At 39.4% G+C, this 20482-nt stretch overlaps 1 protein-coding gene and 1 long non-coding RNA gene across 2 annotated transcripts in view; one reads left to right on the top strand and one right to left on the bottom strand.

Annotated features, from left to right (window-relative positions):
• KCNQ5 (potassium voltage-gated channel subfamily Q member 5) overlaps nt 1-20482 on the bottom strand; it is a 276747-nt gene that overhangs the window by 3338 nt on the left and 252927 nt on the right. Inside the window, exons 9-12 of the mRNA XM_035109615.3 lie at nt 20239-20265; nt 9141-9361; nt 3976-4084; nt 476-607 (exon numbers count right to left, since the gene is read on the bottom strand). Of these exons, the coding sequence (XP_034965506.1) occupies nt 476-607; nt 3976-4084; nt 9141-9361; nt 20239-20265 (489 nt within the window). The remainder of the gene's footprint in view (nt 1-475; nt 608-3975; nt 4085-9140; nt 9362-20238; nt 20266-20482) is intronic.
• LOC148686213 (uncharacterized) overlaps nt 1-20482 on the top strand; it is a 47930-nt gene that overhangs the window by 20152 nt on the left and 7296 nt on the right. The window contains exon 2 of the long non-coding RNA XR_015948906.1: nt 18596-18710. This is a non-coding gene — a long non-coding RNA (uncharacterized LOC148686213). The remainder of the gene's footprint in view (nt 1-18595; nt 18711-20482) is intronic.

The raw sequence follows: 20482 nt of genomic DNA, 5'->3' as shown, positions 1-20482 counted from the left end.
CAAACAGAACTTTGATTTTGGACTGAAGGTGCATTCTAAAAAAATGGGTATAGATTCTGGCCGTGGTGAAGGGCTTTTTTTGTTTCTACTGCACACAGTGATTTCTCCTTTCAAACAAATGACTGTCAATTTTATCTTTTGAGTTGGCCAATTATCTGTGGGGGAAAACGGAAGTAGTTGCCTAGAATCAGCTTGCTACCCGTCAGAACACTGATCAGAGTTGTCAAGAGTAACAACTATCTGTTTATTAGTTAATGCACAGATATCTGTAGAAAGTTGTCCACTGTTGTTTTTAAATCTGATTTTTTATTTCAGGCACAAATGAACTTGTGGGCACAATCTGCAAAAGCTCAAGGAAAATTAGTATCAAGGAGACACAGTAGTGTTAAAGCACAAAGCCTGGTTTTTGCCAAGCTAAAGATAAAAGGCAGTTTATATGAAGGAACTTATTTGTAAAAGGATTTCCATCCCTTACCTTGATTGAAGACTTTTAATTCTGCACAACATATCCAGGTGGCCTGCTGAATACTGTTCAATGACATCTTTAACATCATAGGGACGCAAAGTTTCTTTAAATTTCCTTTTGGCAACATGAAATTTCATGATTCTGTACAAGAAATACGATCTAGATTAATTATCCATATGCACTTTATACATCAAAACAAGGCCATGAAAGTGGCCCATCAATTAGCTCACACAAAATAATAAGCAATTATAGATAGGCTAAGGATGATAATGTTTTTACTGAGAACTATGCAGGAAATTAAATGTGCTTAAGAAGCTCCATTCCATGGGGTAGCATTCAACTAAATATTTGCTAGCACAAGGATTAGTGCTGGTGCAATGGAACTCCCCCCCCCCTTTGCTTTGTACATGACCTGCACTATTCCTAAATATATTCTGAAGTGTTGGGGGAAACCTCAGAACACATTTAGGGGACACAAAGGAGGAAGGAGATGGAGAGAAATTCTTGTGCTGATGTAACACTTCCCTTAGCACTACAACCCATTATTTCTACTGTACTATGATAAATGAAAATATAAACAAGAAGTGGGGAACATCCGGGCAGTGGGTCAAACGTGGCCCTCTATCTGGCTCTCTTAACTCCCCCCTCCCAATTCCATAACCCCTTTCTTGCTACACTGCTCACTGGCCTACTTCACACCTTTAACTGCCTTTGCCTGGAACTGGGATAATGCCTCTTGCTTGCCAAGATAGAGGATGCTGCATGGTATGTGGGTGTGTGTAGAAACCCCTGGCTTCTGCACGACTGTAATGTAGTTAACTATTGCAAACTCCTGTAAGAGTTATAGCCACTGTCTCACCCTGTGGGCTCATGGCCTGTTTTGGCCATGAGCCCACAAACTACAGGCATGCAGTTGCTGGAAGGTTGGCCCCAAGAAAATGTGGTTCTTGGGTTGGAGAAGATGTTCCACTCTTGATATCAACTGTCCCAATATCATGCCTATACTGAAGGATAAGCACTTTCCATAGACTGAGAGAAACTTGTGCAGCCTTATGTGAATGTAAAAGCGAGATTCTGTTTTCACTAATGCCAAGAAGTAACTCCATCCCAAATAACTTCATTAAATTCTACAAATGAAGTTTTATCCTTAACACCCAAGCTATGTGACAGCAACCATAGCTGCCAAGTCTCCCGATTTCCCCGGGAAACCCCCGTTTTTTAAAGCCATTTCCGGCTTCATCCTGTACGGCGAAATATCCCGTAATTACCCCGATTTCTCGAGACTGTGCCCGTCTTTGTGAATGTGGTGCTCTTTCCCGTCAACCAACCGTACCTCATCCACCTCCTCAGCTCTGTGCCCGCCCCTTTCTCTCCTTGTGATTGGCCGCCTTGGCAGAGTCTCCCTCAGGGATTGGTAGCCGGCATGCTAAGGAGGGTTTGGCTGTGCACTGTGTTGTAATTAAGTTAGTGGGGCTGTCTCAGTACGCGCTAGAAGCGGCGGTGAGCTGGTCCAATCTCTATGGAGGTGACGGAGGGAAGCGCTCGGTGGCTGCTGCCGGGCTCCTCTCTCCCCTCCCAACCTTCCACCCCCTTTATCGGTGGATAATGTTCAGAGCCTGCTTTTCAAACGCCCACTGTAATAAAAATGATCTCTTGAAAATCCAAAATGATCAATCTCTTCTCCCTTTCTTCTTCTTCTTCTTCTTGTCCTCCTCCCCCTTCCCCTCCCTCCTTTATGATCTCCTTTCTGCAAGACCCAGACGTTCAAGAAGGGGAGGGTGTGTGGGTGTGCATGTGCGTGTTTTGGGGGTTTTTTTGCATTGCACCGAGCACACTTCTCCAGGTCTGTCCCGTCCCCCGTCCCTCGTGCTCAAGCTCTGCTTCCCCGTCCCCCCCATCAAACTCCAGGATTTCAGTTTATTATTTTATTACACCATCAATGCTCGCCCTCCTCCTCCCCAGCTGCTGCTGCCGCGGCTGCTCCTACAAACACATCCCTTTCCAAGCCCCCTCCCCTCACCGTGCCTTTTTCCTCTTTATTAATGTAATATTGGGGAAGGAGAGGAGATGCCCTCCTCCCGGGGAGCCCCTTCCACGTGGCCCCTATCCCCCCCGCTCGGCGGCAGAGGAGCGTGTGCGCTCTTCGGATCGGCTGCTTCTCTGTCCCTCTCCAACGGGCTCCCCCCCCCAGCTCAGGGAAGGAATGGGTGGCGGATTCCTCCTGAGGGGGGAGGAAAGGTAAAAAGCCAGCGGTAGCAACACAATCTTTCAATCTCGCCAGCCAGCTCGTGCCAGGGAACTTAAAGGAGTTCGCGCGCCTGTGTGCGGGGGTTTTTCGCTTCAAGGAATGCAAGCGAGAGAAGGGAGCAGGTAGGGCAGCAGGGCTGTTGCACCCCTCGAGGCGCAGGCAGAATCCGGGGAGAGGAGGCGAGCGGCATCCCCTCTGGCTGAGGAGGCTGTATGTGTGTGTGTGTGTGTGTGCGCGCGCGCTTGTGGCGTGTGTGTGTGGCGCACCTCTCATCTGCTGGCTGCTCCTGCTGCTGAGAAGGGACTGAGAAGGGAAGGAGGTGAATGCCGGAGGTCCTTTCCGGAGCCTCCGCGAGGAAAAGGGAAGGGGGCTGAGGGAGGAGGAGAGGGCTGGCTGGGTGGCTGGGCAACCTTCATGGAGCCTCGGCTCCTGGGCTGGAAATCGGGCAGCGCTGGCACCGGAAGTTGCTTCTACGCAACTTCCGGTGCCGGTCTGCTGTGGTCCCGTATTTTTCTAACCCAGACTTGGAAGCTATGGACAGCAACAGACCTGTGGTTTCAGTGTAGCTCTGTCACAGTTATGGCCCCAGCTGTACTCTACATTTACTATATTTCACTATCACGTGGAAATTGGTCCAAACATTTTCTTGTGTGTTATAAAAGGTGCTTAAATTTTCATTTTGCAAAAGGAAACCTTATGTATTCATTTTGCTTCTCATTAATTATTAAATTGTTACTGTTTATTTGAGTTAGACCAGCAGCTCTTTCATTTAATTGCTTTTGGTTGTTTCTGTTTTGAAACCCAATCTTAGAACACATTCACTGAGGGTCTACCTCCTCCACTAGAACCTTTCTTTCATAACCCCTTTCAGAACTATTTTATTTGGAAAAGGCAAAGCAAACAAACCACTCAGTTTTTCAAAGCGTTATTCTAGTAACCTACTTGTCTTGGACTACATGTGTTCTAATTTTCAGCATTTAATCTGAGTATGGTGCAAGTATCTTTTTCATATATACTATACATTAAGTATAGATATGTTACAGGCACCTGCTGCCCTGAAAACCCAATAGGCAATGTAGAAAGAAGTGGCCTAAACTTCCCTCTTCCATCTCAGTTAACATATCACTGCGTAATCTGAAGTGCAGCTGGACTTTGATTCAATCCAAGTGCAGTGTCCCTACAATTTGTTGTGATGGTATTTCTTCTAGGTACATCTATGAAGTTTGATGTGTTTTCTTTTGTTAAAGTATTCGCCACCTACCTGATAGCTCTGATAACTGTTTTAAGTGCAGGGGTGAGATCTTCTACTGAGACATCACACTGGCATCCTCTCTCATCATATACATCATCAGTAGCAATACTGGCTTCAGCTGCAAGAGAAATTCCACATAAATGATATGCATACCTATAGAGAATGCAAGGGTCAATTAAAGTATGAAAAGGTCAAATATTCTAAAAGCTGTCCAACTCAAAATAATCATGCTGGAGGGAATAATTGGTCTTTACAGAAAATTAAACCTGTAACTGTTTACAAATGCTTACTGGAATTCTGTAAAGTAGGCATGCAGAAGCTTAGAAAAGAATAGAGTAAAGTGTGCTATACAGCTCAAATAAATGAAAATTCTGTTAGAATCTATATGGAACATTTCATTAGATTTAATTTATTCAGCGAAAAATGATGTTTTGGGTATATTGGGCTTCCCAGTGTCTTTATAGGAAGTCACTGTCTAATACAGATGAATGCTGGATGTGGAATGGTGAAAATGCCTAGTTGAAGCATATGATGTGGGCATGCTCAGTGATATTTACTTTCTGGTCTTATTAATTTTGTATTGGAGAAATCCTTGATATTTGCAGATGTCCATTTAAATTCCATTCCTATGATATAAAGACTAACAGCAGGACAAAAAAGTGTATTTTGTGAGCCCTTATGTTTGCCAGATTTATCCTTCAAAACTGGAAGGACAAATAGCAGTGGTCCAATGGCTTTACTGCCCTTGGTACACCTGAATGCATTGCTTATGAATGTCAGTTTTATTTGGATTATCTGCCAGGACATTTGGATAGCATATGTCTACTTGAATCATAGAATTGTGGAATTGGGAGGGACCCTGAAGGTCATATTGTCCAACCCTCTGCAATGCAGGAATTTCAGTGAAAGCATCCATTACAGATGACCATCCAACCTCTGCTGAAAAACTTCCAGTGAAGGAGAGTACAGCACCTCCTGAGGGAGACTGTCCCACTTTCAAACAGCTTTTATTGTCAGAAAATTATTCCTGATGTTTAGTTGGAATCTCCTTTTTTTGTAATTTGAATCCATTGGTTTGGGTCCCAGCTTCCAGAGCAGGAGAAAACAGCAGAGCCCCTCAAATGGCAAAGGATGGGGTAGCTGGACAGGGCTGGGCAGAGGGACAACTCCACTCCATCTGAACTCTCACAAGGGCTGATTAGGGCTTTGGATAGTTCTGTAAGATAGTGTAAGTTTCAGCAATATTTTTGTGGTTTACCTTGGCAAGAGTGGAACTACGGTATAAATGTAGCTCTCATTTTTTTCCTTACAGTGCTGTTCTTAGAGTGAGCAGCAGCCAAGGTATATCTGCCTATTCAACAAAATAGAAACACTTTTATCATCCTATTTGCTTGTTTTGTGAGAACTGTCAAATGCTGGCAGTAATCAAGCATTGATCAAGGTCTAAAATCCTCTCTTCTAAGTTCTGCTGATGTGCTGAAAGAATGGCCCAAGTCAATTCCCATCTCAACAGCTTAACTCTTTGAGGCCAAAACAGAAGCATATTCCAAATAGGTTTTTTTGGATTCCTGTTTTCAGAGGCAATTTTATTAATTAGGGGGCTCATAATTATTACAGGCAGCTACATTTGCCTATTGACAGAAGTATTATTGGGCAGTGGCACTTCCACTCCATCAAAATCCTGCCTATTCCAGAACAGCAGATTGGGGTTTGGGATCACGCTGTTAGCCCTTATCCTTCATGAATTTGTCTTTTAAAGCTGTCTATCAATGGCCACTAGTCATGATGGCTAAATACTACTTCTTAGGTCAGAGGCACTATGTTTCTGAATATAACTCAACTGCAGCAGGGTAAACTACAGCTGCCAAATTTTGGCTGCATACTCAGCACTCCACATTGGATTTCTTACTAATATTTATCCGAGAATTAAATACTAATTTCTGATTTCCTTTGGCACATAAAGCTTTTTTATTTAATTAAAACAAAATCTCTCCCTCTGAATTGCTCAAACTGGATTTAAATGCAGCAAAAAGGTGTATAAACCAAAGGTTGGATGATGCGGAGCTATACCAAAATTGTCTAGCTGGCGGGGGAGTCTGCTCACCGTTAAATATCGGCATAACCCCTATTTACCGTACTCCATCCTACTTAACAACGCTTACGGCCGCGTCTCATCGATATGCCTTCCTTAAAGCTAGGTTCAATGTTTTTCCAACTAATGTGCTGAGACATAGATTTACTAAGGGCCAAGTCTCTTCAATGTGTGCTTGCGAAATGAAATCAACTGAATCTTTACACCATGTTATGTTTATCTGCCCTATGTACAGTTCGGCTCGTGCTAGTATATTAAACTCCATAATCCAGCCTATGGCTGATAATCCAGTTGACCTTCAGCTAGCCTGGGTTCTTCAAGATGTGGACCCTTATATCACTCTACAGGTTGCTAAATTCCTAACAGCCGTCCTCTCGTACAAGAGACGGAATGGAATGTTAGCTGATTATTGATAGTTATAAGAATTTTTTTTTAATGACATCAGATATTGATTTTAGTTAGGCGCCTAAATTTTTAATCTTAATCTTAAACCTTCAAGATATGTTTTTTGAATTGTTAATATTTGTCCTCGTGAGCTGTGAATTGTGTTATATTATCTGTGGTTTGTATGAGTCTGTGGTTTTTATTTGATTTGTTTTGTTGTGTTGTGTTTTATGATGGGCGTACAGCCGAATAAACATATTTGATTTGATTTGACTTCTGTTTCGAATAATTATACAGAATTGCAAGATGTTTTAAAAACCATAAGAGCAATAGTTCTATGGTTGAAATGATAATCACATTTTAACTGTGACTTAATGATTCCATCATGAAATTGTAGGCTATAGTCACTGTACAGTGGTTTTCTTTGCTTTCTCTTCCTTAACTCTGGGTACAGAGTTCCCATTGTACATTCATACAATGCTTTGAACTCAGGCACTCAGCTTGATTCGCCGGAGGGTACTAATAATACTTATTCCAATGTCCTGTGCACTTCACAGATCTGACTATGACATAGCTGCCAAGTTATCCCTTTTTAAAAGGGATTTTCCATTATGCTGAATAGGCTTCCTCGTGAGAAAAGGGAAAACTTGGCAGCTATGGACTATGATGGGGAAGGGATGGCCACAGGATTGTCACCTCCATTTTGCTTTTTAACTCAGTTTGAAAAGCAAAAACTTCAGCTGCTGAAACACTATGTGTTATGGAGATGCAATAATGCATCAACTGCAAAAAAGCTGGCAAGCCTAGGTAGGCAACACTCATTAAACAGACACCTGTTATTCTTAATATATTTCTTGTCAACCAAGCAGATCTATCAGGAGAGCGTATTATATATGAAAATTATTCATTGTAAACCACTAAGGAACTGAATAGGGGCTGACCAGAGAGCAAATAGTCATTATAAATACATAAAAAATATAAAAGGACAAGGGAAGAAGTAAATTGAGGATGCCATAACAGTGTTTCCATTTTTAAAAATAAGTTTCTAACCCTGATGACTGCAAAATCACACTGAAGGTAATGAAAGGGCAGAATTCACGTGAGCTTACAAAAATAGGAATGGAAATCAAATGTATTCTTGTAGAGTTCTTTTTAATTATTAACGTGAAATGTCTGTGCACTTTCTCATGATGGAACACTTTGATGGGTTAGTAAGTTGCACCATCCCTTCAAGATATATTGAATACTAATTATCTCATATAACGGGGCTGGAAAGATTAAATGGTTTGGATGCAGATTAAAGAGATTCCTTTAGGAAAAACCACAAATTCAAACTGAATAGTTTTAGAACATGGCCTACTACAGCATGTAACAAAAGTAGCTTTAAATGTAGGTACTGTTCACAGTAATAAAAAGAGAACTAAAAGTAGGCAAAACTTTTTTGGGGGTGGGGTGACAACTTCCGATTTCCAGATGAGTTGGTCAAGCAGGCCAAGGAGGTTTGCTTATTTGAATTCATCCAAAAGGCCTAGAATGTTCTATTTGGCTCAGTTTGTCAGATCTCCCTCCTAAATACCCTGTTTCTCATATTTTAAGACATACCCATAAAATAAGCCATAGCAGGATTTCTAAGCATTCAAGGAATATAAGACATACCCCGAAAATAAGACATAGTGATAGGCGCAGCAGCAATGCCAGCCGCGCCAGGAGGAGAAGGAAAAAAATAAGACATCCCTTGAAAATAAGCCATAGTGTGTTTTTTTGAGGAAAAAATAAATATAAGACATGTCTTATAATATGAGAAACACGGTATTAGGAATCTGCTGTAGTGCAAAAAGCCACGCAGAATTCATCCAGCTTTTCTGCTGTCTCTTTTAAGAAACACCTTAACTCTATTGTTATCCAATCAGCTCTGTAATTGGCTTCCTGGTTCTGCTTAAATTATTATTATTATTATTTATTATTAATTAGGCTGAATGGGTCTTTTTAAAAGCAATATGCTCTTTACATTTTTTCACATTCCTTATTGTCTACTGTCATTTCTTTTGTCAAAGTTCTCTCTCTGCGTGTGTATGTAATGTGTCTCATTTGGGTAAGACATCCATTTTCTGAAATAAACTTCCTTGACTCTGCTTGTAAACTACTTTGGTGTCCTCTTGGACTTGGTGGCACCCTTTCCAGTTTGTAAAAGGTAAAGGACTCCTGGACAGTTAAGTCCAAGCAAAGGTGACTATGGAGTGTGGCGCTCATTTCGCTTTTCAGGCCAAGGGAGCTGGCATTTGTCCACAGACAGCTTTTTGGGTCATGTGGCGAGCATGACTAAACCGCTTCTGTTGCAATGAGTCACCGTGATGAGTGCCAGAGCGTACTACAGTATATCCCATGTATGAGAGACTATCACCAGAAGGATTTCATCCCTCTGTTGTACACGGGTTAATGACCAGATATAGTTGGATAGGAGAGAGCCCATATAATCTCTGGACTGCCCTGTATATGTGAAGGAACAGACACATAAAGTACCTTTAAATTAAGCAGCAGTAGGAGAAGCATGGCTTCAGCAAGATTAGGATCAAAGCACAGAACCTCCTAAATGTCTGTGTGGCTTTACTATGATAAAAGTCAAATTTGTGGTTGTAAGCTGGATGATAACTACAATGAGTAAAACACTTGATATTTTTAAAAAACAAATAAACCTTACTATCTGGCACTGGCTTAGGCTGTGAACTCTTCAAACGTAGGGAAGGTCGGAAGCGTGTTCGGTCATTGAAGCTCCAGCTCTTTTGGACTTTTGTTGGGCTGCCCTCTGCCGTAATATCAGTACTTGGTGATCTCCTGTCACCAACTGAAGCTTGCCTGTTCTTGATACTCTGTCCACGTGGGCTAGCCATCCGTACCCGTTCCTTAAAGCTCAGTTTTTGACTGTGAAAGCAGAAAATTTATTTTACTTCATACTTCATTCCAACTCACTGTAATTGTTGTACAGTGCTGAATAGATGTACATATACGTCCCAATCTACTGAACAGGGTGCACTCGGATGGTTATATGAATCTATTATATGTGTGGAGGGGGAGTCACCTTTCATTTCAAAGGAAAGGCTGTGTAAAACAGCTCTCTTCACTGAAATGAATGGGAAAGCTGTTCTGGGATGAGAGATAATTTCATGCATGAACCCTCCCACCTGGATCATATTGCTGGCTTGGAGTAATAAGGCAAAGAGACTCAGGTGCATACTCCAGTCTTTTGGAGGGATCTCAGGAGGAGGAAGAAACGTGGCCTTCCTCGCCTTTGCAGTGGCTCTCATAAGTTTTGGCGTGGCTAGCCCTTCACTCTAAAATGTTTCCTCTAGGGAACTGTATATATATATTCCCCTCACATAAGGGACAATGGGTGCATGTACAATTCCTATTTTCTGTATAATTTTATTTTCAGATAAATTTTGAGATGGCTGCATTCATTTTCAATATCCTAGGGATTATCATCATTTTGTGTTATCTACTGAGTAAAAAATATATTGTTTACGTCCTATATTATAAAAAATGAAATAAAGTTATATATATATATATATATATATATATATATATATATATATATATATAAGCTTATCAAATGTCATAGCAAAGCTTCAGTTTTAAACCTTAGGACAGTTGTAACTATGTCTTAAAATAGCATAGCATAGGTCAGTGCATTTCTAATAATCTAGGAATAATATTTTCAAGTGCTTTTTTGCATGCCATTTGTTTGAGTAACAGCAAGCAAGATTATTTATGTTATACATGCACCCCCCCAAAGATTATTCAATACTCCACAAACATTATTAGCAAACATTACATTTCAAATTCCATATTACTGTACTTACAACACTCATTTGGACAAGACAAAAACAAACATTAAGAAAATTAACAAAATATCTAATAAGTATTAACAATGAAATGAGTATTTCACAAGAGTGTGACATACAGTGGTGAATTTCTTACACTAATTAACTGGGTTTGGAAAATCAGTCAACTGTTAGCGGATCAAAGGTGCTCTATAGCTTCAGATTTCACATCTAAACAAAAACATCAAAGATATGGCTGCTTATTTTTGAATGATTCTCTTGTTTACTTGCAAAAAAGGGGCATTACAAAATTTAAAGTTGCAGAGTAATCTTCGTTCACATTTTCATGTGAAATATATACATTACTCTCAGCTGAACACTAAAGTTTGCATAGTGCAATCCTTAAAAAAAGAATTGCTCAGAGGTATGTCTAAATTAAATAGGACATTCTCTAGTACGTGTGTCTAGGGTTGTAGCCAGTCACTGTACACCAGTAAGACACAAATGGAGGTTCCAAGTTGGAAGAGATGTGGATTGGTGCTGGGGTTCATAGATTTAGCTCTGCCATTGCTCTTTGCTTCTTGAATGGGCAGGGAGTTAGACAGAAAGATGGTGTTTCTATTGCAAGTGGAAAAATCTCTAAAACTTGACCAGATTTCACTGGTTTCTGCAGTAAGAACACAGAGTTCTTGTAGAAGCAAATCCTTTGGGGCCATCGAGATACATGTGGCAAAGATTATCTGCCTGTTGCTATAGCTGCTAATCAAGTTGAGGTCCTGTCTGTTCCACTTATGTCATGGTCCTTGCACCTTACTGCAGCATGACAATATTGTACAAAACATTGTAAATGGAAGTGTGTTCTAGAATTACCGAGAAACTTTACAACGTACTGTTCCCCATGCCTAGCTCCAATTTAAAAAGGAAATGTTCTGTATGATAATATAAAATGAAATTATGAGGCACCGTTGTTATGATGTTTATAGATAATAATAAAAACTGCACATGCAACTTAGTACATATTATCCCCAGTGCAAGCAGAGAACAGGCAGGAGATCATATGCAACAAACAAGCACATGCTGGACAAATGGAGGTAATACTAAAATCATATTACAACAATTTAATATTAGAAACATTGTATAAAAAAGTTCTTAGTTGCTGAGAGAGTACTTGTTTCCAGAACTGTCTTAATCTAATCTCCCTGCTTAACCATAAAAGTGCATTTTTAAAAATCCCTTTGGTTCTTATAACAGGTCATTCCCCTTAACTATTGGGCAAGATTCAACTAAAGAATCACATCAGCAGAAACTCTACACAAGGATATCCATTTGTTCAATGAAGCTTTCCTCCCCCCTTCCCCATGTTGGCTATGAGGGTGTCAGGAGAACCCCCAGAATAGGACATAGGGGGAGGAATGCTCTGTGAGGGAAACCAAAATGTTTGTCTTGATGGAACAATAATAGAATTGTACAGTTGGAAGGGATCCTGCGGGTCATTAGCCTATTGTATTTTTTGTATTTATACTCTGTTCCTTCTTCTTTTTTCCAAACACTACTGCCTACATATAGCTCAGGTTATATACTTTGTTTTATTCTTCCCTCGCCAACTGTCCCAAGGTTATGCTTGATAGGTATAATTATAATAAATATTGCTTGAAAGCTGGAGACTGAACTGTGGTAGAGAGTTATGCAAACAGAAATGGCAATCAGAAACAGATAAATATAAGACCAATGAAGGCAGATCAACAATATAACTGGGTATCTCCTACAAAAAAGTAGGACAATTGATAGATCTGGATATTATTCTGACTATTGTTTCAAGTCACTAGATCTAGTTCTTTTTCCCGTCCAAATGCCTTGATTGCTTTTTTCTTTTGTTATATTTTACTCCTGTATCTACACACTGCCATGTTTTTGTGAGTTCTGTATTTTTCTGCTTTTTCCTATATCTGTTGGCAACAGTAGAGGTCACTGTGGTATCATAGCAGAGCTACACAGGAAAACTGCCGAGATTTTTTGGGGGGTATGTGATTGTAAGCTGTTTTTAACTGTTTTTAACATTACTGTATGTTTTAGTTGCTGTAATCCACCCGGGGACCTTAGGGTAAAGGGTGGGTAATAAATGAAAATACTACTAGTACTACTAATAATAACAATAATTTTACTGAATTATCATCAACATTTGTGGGATAGAAGATGTAAGTAGGCTCAGACGACCTGATTCACTCACTGAAAATGCAGCTATGTAGAGACGTTGCTCTGTTGTTCCACCTTTTAAACACATAATCGGAAATCACAAAACTGAGGGGCTGCAATGGTGTGATGAAAACCTCCTAGAACTACATAGGGTTATATTTACATGGTTTGCTGTGCATGTGGAGCAGTATCCATAATGATATGTTTTAAAGCACGTACTCTGCCCCTCATTCAGTGTATGAATTAGACCTTAGGACCAAATCCATAAAGCAGTTATCATGCACAAAGTGCATTTCCAAGTTCTACAGAATGACATTGATCAAATTTTGTTCCCAGTCATTGCCTTCTCATAGATTTATAACTGCTATAAGCAATTTGCATGTGCAAAACCAGGTGCCTTTTTCTGCCCCACTGGCAATAAAACATGTATCTCCTGTATCATTCTCTACAGCCACAGCAGGCGCTATAACTCTCCAGCAGTTTGACTTTACGCCTGAAGGCACTCTTCCATTATCTCCCGAGACAGACACATGCCAACAATGAATTCTTACTTTATTGATTTTTTTAAAAATCAAGAATCATTTTGATTTGATACCACTCCTCAGAAACTTGATGTACTCCCCTCCCCCTTTTGGCAGGGAACTGGGGATTTCCCCCTTGAGATTCAAAAATAGTAATTAATATTTTTGGTTAAATGGCAAAGAGGTCAAGAGATTCCAGTTGGAGTAAACAACTGTTTTAACATGCAGTTCTGCACACTGTACACTGCACTTCACCTACCACAGTCCCCACAAGCTAGGCCACAATGACTCTTCAGAAGTACAAAGCATCTACTACTGTAATTGCTTTGCAAGTGGTCTGTGATTATAGCTACCTAACTTTACAACCAAACAATGTGGAAACATCAAACACCACTATTGCAAAAATCATATTGGCTCAGGAAAACTTAGTTATTAGAATAATTCATAACTATTTCTTAGCTCAAGCATATCAAACAGAAGAGCACAAATAGTCTTAAACTAAGGCACTGCAACACCACACTTGTCCCATTGTGTGGAATATTTAGATTATTTCTACACAAATCATAAGAGGCAATTTCTTTGTGCGTGGCTATTTTGGTATATAATTGCAGGCAGCAAGCAACAAGGAAAATTACAAGCAATTGTAGTGGGCGACCCAGCCAAATAATGAAGAACCCTTTGAAGAGTAAAAACTGTAAAGCATTAAGACGGGGAAATAAACTCTTCATGCACCTGATGTTAGTTGGCATTCCCAAATATCATGTGAATAGACAGGATGCTGGGTACCTATGTTTCCGAGAGGTGTACATCCTGAAGAGCTTCTGTTTATTACTATAAAGCTTACTAGGAGTGAGGGGAAATAGAGGATCATATTACTAAGCATTCCATGTGAGGAAAGGGGTTAGGTTTTCCGTGTTAGGCAAGTCAGACCACTACCGTTTTTGTTTTTGTTTTAAATTTACAAGCCAATTGTAAAATGTAAGATTGCTGTGTCAAACAGAGGTCAGAATTGTGATTATAACAAAATGTATCTGGAAATGACAGTCAAACGTACTGAACATTCATCTAAGACAAAACTCCTACAATGTATATCCAAAGGCAGGTTCAGGATCAGAATATACTGCTACAATATAACAGAATAGTAAAAGCCCATCTTCCTAATGGAGTAAAATTCATTTCTCTGCTGACAGCCCTAAGTAATTGATAGCCTATTTAAGCTTTCAGCGATCTTATGTAGGTTATATGTCAAGCTATCCTTTAAGCAAAGCTTCTTGTGAACAACAAATTTTAATTGAAATGTGTAGAAATTGTTGTTTACTCATGGTCAGTACAAAATATATTGTACTTCACCTCAGTTTCCAAAAAAAGTAAACTGAAGTGCAACTGACAATGTATATTATGCTCAATAGTTTGTGCAATTTTTCCATTAAAAGGGAAACTTATTTGATAGTCACAGTCATAAATATGCAACACCTAGCAAAACAGAGAAAATCTAAAATATAGTTCATTTAAAAATAGAATTTAAAACACATCAGTTAAGTGTTAACATTGCTTAAGGTTGTATTCTTAGTTGGTGTTCCTTGATGATAAAGCTTCTGTCAGCAGAACAGGAAGGAATCCATTTTCAGCTGTTTCCCCTCCCCGCTGCACCACTCCCAGATCTGCTCTGGAGAGGCCCTCAATCCCCTAAATCAGATTTAGAGGGGCTGCATGGGAAACAATTGGATACAGCCCATAATATCAATATTACTGCCTTGTTACTTATACTTATTATTATTATTTTTGCCTGTTAATATTAATGCTGATTTGTTTATTAAAAGACTAAACTCTACATCATAGGTGAGGACCCAGAGGCATAGAAGCTGAATGTGGCCCTGCAGGTCCCCCTGTCTGGCTCTCAGGACTCTTCTCAGGGCACATCCCATTGCTAGACCATACCTGTTCTCCCCAAGCCACACCTCATCTGCCCTGCTTCATGTCTCCCTTTGAGTGTTTTTGCCTGCCTGGAATGTGTTCCAGCCTCTGAGTTTTGTGTGGCTGGAATGTATCATACAAAAGTAAGAAGAGACACATACAGTGGTACCTCTACTTACGAATTTAATGCGTTCCGAACGCACATTCGTAAGTTGAAGAAATTTGTAAGTCGAATCCCATAGGAATGCATTGGGAGAAAAAATTCGTAAGTCGAAGCAACCCTATCTAAAAATTCGTAAGTCGAAAAAATCCTATCTAAACCGCATCCAAGATGGCGGAAGGAGCTCCGTTCATAAGTAGAAACATTCGTAAGTAGAGTTATTTGTAAGTCGAGGTATCACTGTACATTACTCCACTTACTTTTTTCTTGTCCCAAACACCAGTGGCAGAAGGTTGTCCATGAGCAAACATGGCCCTTAGGTTAAAAATGGTACCTCGTCCTTGGGCATAGATATTCCTGCACACTGGCTGAGAACAGCATCTCAAGACATGGCTACCCAAGTGACGCTGGCACCATTAAGTACCACAGAGCAAGTCACTTATGCTTACCATAAGAATATCCCCACTACATGATCTGCCTCCACACTCTAAAAGCAGTTATCAGGAATATTCAGCAGCTACTCAACCCAAAGGAGAATTGCTAAACAGAGCAGCTGCCATGAAGAAAATTTGAAGCAGGAATTTAACTTTCAGTAGCTGAAAATGCACCACAGTATGTTGCAATTATATTATCAGTTAATGCAAAGTATCAGATTATAAGTGATGTAGGCTGATATATGTAGGCCACACTTTAAGAGCTACTAGGAAATATGGGCTACTGATTCACCACAAGAAGGTCCCACCCTCTGTGGATCACTGGCTTGGGAGCTTAAGTCTCATTATGCCTACTTTGCGGCTTTGGATGACCAACAATTTCTGAACCTTTAACATGGGTATGTTGTCAGTTAAATGAGAAAATATTGTATATTGAAATATGCAATACAGAAAATAAATAATACTCAGCCTAGGATGCCAGCTGAAGTGTTGATTTTAAAATGCTGAAGTCATATTTACAATAGCTATATGGTTGTTACATTGGTCCTAAAGCAGATGTGGGCCACCTGTGTCTCTTGGCCTAATTTCATGCAGGTGGCAAGAAGGGAGGAAATGGGGGGTAAAGTGGGTGACAGGAAAGGAAAGGGTGGGAGCCTCACCTAACCAACTCTGGCCTCACAAATGGCTCGTGGTATGCAGTCCCTTACCCCCAAGGGACTGCAGTCTTCAACAGCAAAAAGATTGTCTACTCCTGTACCTAAAGTATGATAGCTAATACAAACTAAGAACGGTGATGCCTTTTATTAAACCTTATTTTCTTATGAATGTCTCTTATCTCTACGGTAGTCTTGTATTTCTTTCTTATTTTTCAAGTGTATATGTTTATATGAATGTGAATGAGTAAGTTTATATTTGTTGAGCTGGGTCTAGTCATAGCAAAGATCAGGCTTCCTCAACCTCGGCCCTGATGTTTTTCAGACTACAGTTCCCATCATCCCTGACCACTGGTCCCGCTAGCTAGGGATCATGGGAGTTGTAGGCCAAAAAAAGTCTGGAGGGTGAAGGTTGAGGAAGCCTGGCAAAAAGATGCTTCAAGATCTTGAAATATCTTAAATATTAACTCCGTGAAAATTAGTGGGAGGTTTGTGAGTAAATTCCACAGGCCTTTTGTAATATCTTAAAAACTGTTTTAGTTTTTAATAGTTATGGTAGTAACTTGAGTGTGGCAACAGTGCTGACCAAGTTTCGTTTATATATCAGTTTTATTTACTTCTAGACAATGGATTACAGTCACACCTCGGTTTAAGTACGCCTCGGTTTGAGTATTTTCAGTTTAAGTACTCCGCGGACCTGTCTGGAATGGATTAATCCACTTTCCATTACTTTCAATGGGAAAGTTCGCTTCAGGTTAAGTATGCTTCAGGTTAAGTACAGACTTCCAGAACCAATTGTGTTTGTAAACTGAGGTACCACTGTAAATGTGTATTAGCAGTCAGGCTAATTATATACATAGAATCATGGAATTGTACAGTTGGAAGTGACCCCAAGGATCAACTATAGCCATCTGCTTGCAATGCAGGAATCTCAACAAGTGTTCCCCTATCCAACTTGTAACCATACTGAACCCTGCTAAACTTTGCAAATGTGCTAGCAGTTTTATTGCTGCACCACTAGGAGGACATGTGAAAGAGAACAATATGAAATTGGTTCTGGCAGCTGTTAGAAGTGGCTCTCACCCAACCTTGAAATTTCTGACTGGGATCCAGAGTATAACAGGATTCCTGTTGCTGGTGATGGAACAACCAATTCCTACACAAAAGGAGAACATTTGCTTTCTCTAATCAGCAGTGGGAGAGTTCTGACTGCATATGCAGTTTCCCTTTGATGGTCCATAGCCTCCTTTTTAAGTAATGCATTTCACATTTGGAGTAATGTATCGAAGGCAACTTTGATCTTGTATTTGCAGTATACCTTACCAGTACATTAAGAGCCGTAGATGACTAAAATTGCTTTAAGAAATAGAGGAGGGGTGGAGATGTTATGGCCTTCAAGATGTGACTACAATTCCCATTATCCCAATCATTGGCCATGTTGAAAAAAGAGGAAAAGTGCAAGCCCAAAAGTAAAACAAAGAGGTTCTAACTTGTCTCTTATGTCTTGGGATAGAGATCTTGGGATCTCAAGGTGGATGAGGTTCATGTGAGAAGGGCCATTCACCTTGCTTATGTATTTCTGACATACTGTACAAACATTACTAGACCAGTGTGGAATTGAGTCACAGTGAAAGTGCTTTATGAATTGCCTTAGATGCTTTTAAAAAATCATACAAATTTAGATATAAAAATAGGCACATCTCTGGCTATTAAGCATGATAGTTAAATGGAACCATGTTCAGAGGCAACATACTTTTGATTACCAAATGTAAGGGGCAACCTTCATGCTGTGATTGTGATCTTCCAGAGATACTTTTCCAGTCACTGTTGAAAATAGGACCTTGGCCTTCGATTTTTATTATGTGGACCCTACTTACATCAGAAATCCTGCCAGTGCACAAATGCCTGACAGTGTTTATATTGCTTCATATAATGGGATCCTTCAAAATTCCCTTCCCACCCTCAAAACCAGATGTCTATTCTCTTATAATATAGAATAGTGGCATGTTCACCTGCAGGGAAATTTGAAATGACAGCAGCCTACCCAGCATGGTCCCACTCTCTAGGCAGTCAGTTTGTGTGGTTGTTAGGATTATCAAATGATGTTTGCCTCTGTGAGTTTAGACAGCAATAGGAGTGAATATGCAGAAGGTATGGATCTGGGGGTTATGACAATGACATAACTCAAAGTGTGTGAAAACGTTCATCCACCATTCAGGTTTTAGTCATATACGTAGTATTTTAATCAATCACAACTACACTATTTAGTTAAAAGTTATGTCAGTTGGTGTTTTAAAATGTTGTGTAACTCTAAACCCTACAAATATGATAAGTAGGGCCATAATGTTAAGTCAATTGACTGGTTAAAAATGATAAATTAGCATATTTGATTGATTAAAAAGGTGCTTCCAAATAATCAGTCAGTGGATTTAAAAAATGTTTTCATGCTTGTTAATTCAGGTATATAAAAACAAACGTCAAATGTCACCTGAAAGGAGACATTCCCTCCTGTGTGAGAGATAAGGATGAATCTTCTTCTAAGATGATATTCTGCAACACTTGTGCATCATCTAAAGTAAGTATACTTTATTCTTCAGTACTAGTCTTTCTTGTAAGTAAATTAATGCAGATTTAATTGAAATTTTGAATAAAACTAATATAAATCCACCAAGATTTTTAAATTTTACTTGCAGCTCTTGCTGTGCTAGAGTACATGTCTTACGCCAGCTTGGTCTTGCTTAGTGGTAGCTGAGGCTATGTATGCACCATAGGTACATTTAAAGCACACGACTTTCCCCTGAATCTTGGGAACTGTAGTTTGTTAAGGGAATTTAACCCTGAGAAGGATAAACTACAGTTCCCAGGATTATTTGGGAGAAGCCACGTGCTTTAAATGTATGGTGTGTTTGCAGCCTAGGGTGTTATTTTAGTTTTCCTCCGTCTTCCTTCTAAATTGGAAAATGTGTTGTGTAATTCCTTTCTGGTTGTCAGTGCACTGAAACAGTTAAGTCATTCTATTTCTGACGCAAAGCAAGCATAGAGGAAGGTGGACTTACTGGACTACATCACCCCTAAAGCTTATATATCAAGGACAAAGCTATTTAAAATGATAGTCCTTTCACACAAGCTACCCCTACATGTGTATCTGTGGTGCCACATCATATGCTCTGCCCAGTATTTTAAGAGAGTCTAACATATAAGAACACCAGCTTAGCAATGGAGTTAACTCATAGCCAATTCCCATGCCAGTTCCTTAAAAGTCTCAGTTTAATATTCCAGGTTTATTTTGATTAACCAATTTTTCACATGAAACATTGAGTTCATTTAAAAATTGAGCTGGAATCAACAGATATTAAACTAAATTCTGCCCTGTTTTTAATATAATGAACAAATTTTATTAAATCAAGAAGCTACAACTTATGATACATTCAAAACAAGATAGGCTTTTTAAAATCATAGTTTAGAAATTGTGGCTAGGACTTTAACAGATTTAACAATGTTGTATAGATATGGAAAGACCTTTGATTTAAATTATTAAATAACCAAATTATTTTTGAATTTATATTCAGAAGTGTCAATTTAAAAAGCTGTACAGTACTGGGGAAAACCATCATATACAAGGCATCACCCTCCTTCTTCAGACTGTTTGCTTGTTTGTTTAAGTAGTTTATAAATAGCTGAAATACCTAATTACTGATGTTTCTAAGAGGTGTTTTCATTTGTCACAAGGGAAGATTAATCTAGCCCTAATTCATTATCCTGGATAGTAAGAGACAGATGTCTTTCAAGTCTTGATCAATCACTCTGTTATCCATTGAAGTGTAGTGCTAGGTTCATACTCCTGCAGAATCCATTATTAAATATGCAAATGTTGCTAGGCATCTGTGGATGATACTGAGCTGTATTCTGTTCTCACAATATTATTATGTCTAGAAAAATTAGAATTCTGTACTTAAATCCTTCCCATTACTGGATCCGAGCATGGGCTTTTTTAGTCAATACTGTGCCAATATATTTGGAATGTGCATTCACAGAGATCTGCACCCATTCTCAAACAACATTTTTTTTATTTTTAAAACTATATGAATAGAAACACCACAAACCTGCTAGATGTTTCCCCTTGTTCTTTCCTTAAGGTGTCAGAGAACGGAAGAGAGAAAGTTTGGGGAAGAAAGAAATTCGTTATGCTGGCAGTACCGATTATGATGTGGTTACAGACATTATTAGATAAACGCTATATCACAGCTGGCTGTGTTAATCAAATGAATACATTTAATAATAGCAATTAATACAGAAAACACAAAACATTCAAGCAGGGCCTAATACAACTACAGTGATATCAGAAAA

Source organism: Zootoca vivipara, chromosome 3 (genome assembly GCF_965207765.1).
Source record: "Zootoca vivipara chromosome 3, rZooViv2.hap1.1, whole genome shotgun sequence".
In the NCBI taxonomy this organism is placed as follows: Eukaryota; Metazoa; Chordata; class Lepidosauria; order Squamata; family Lacertidae; genus Zootoca; species Zootoca vivipara.
This window is presented reverse-complemented; position numbering and strand designations above follow the sequence as displayed.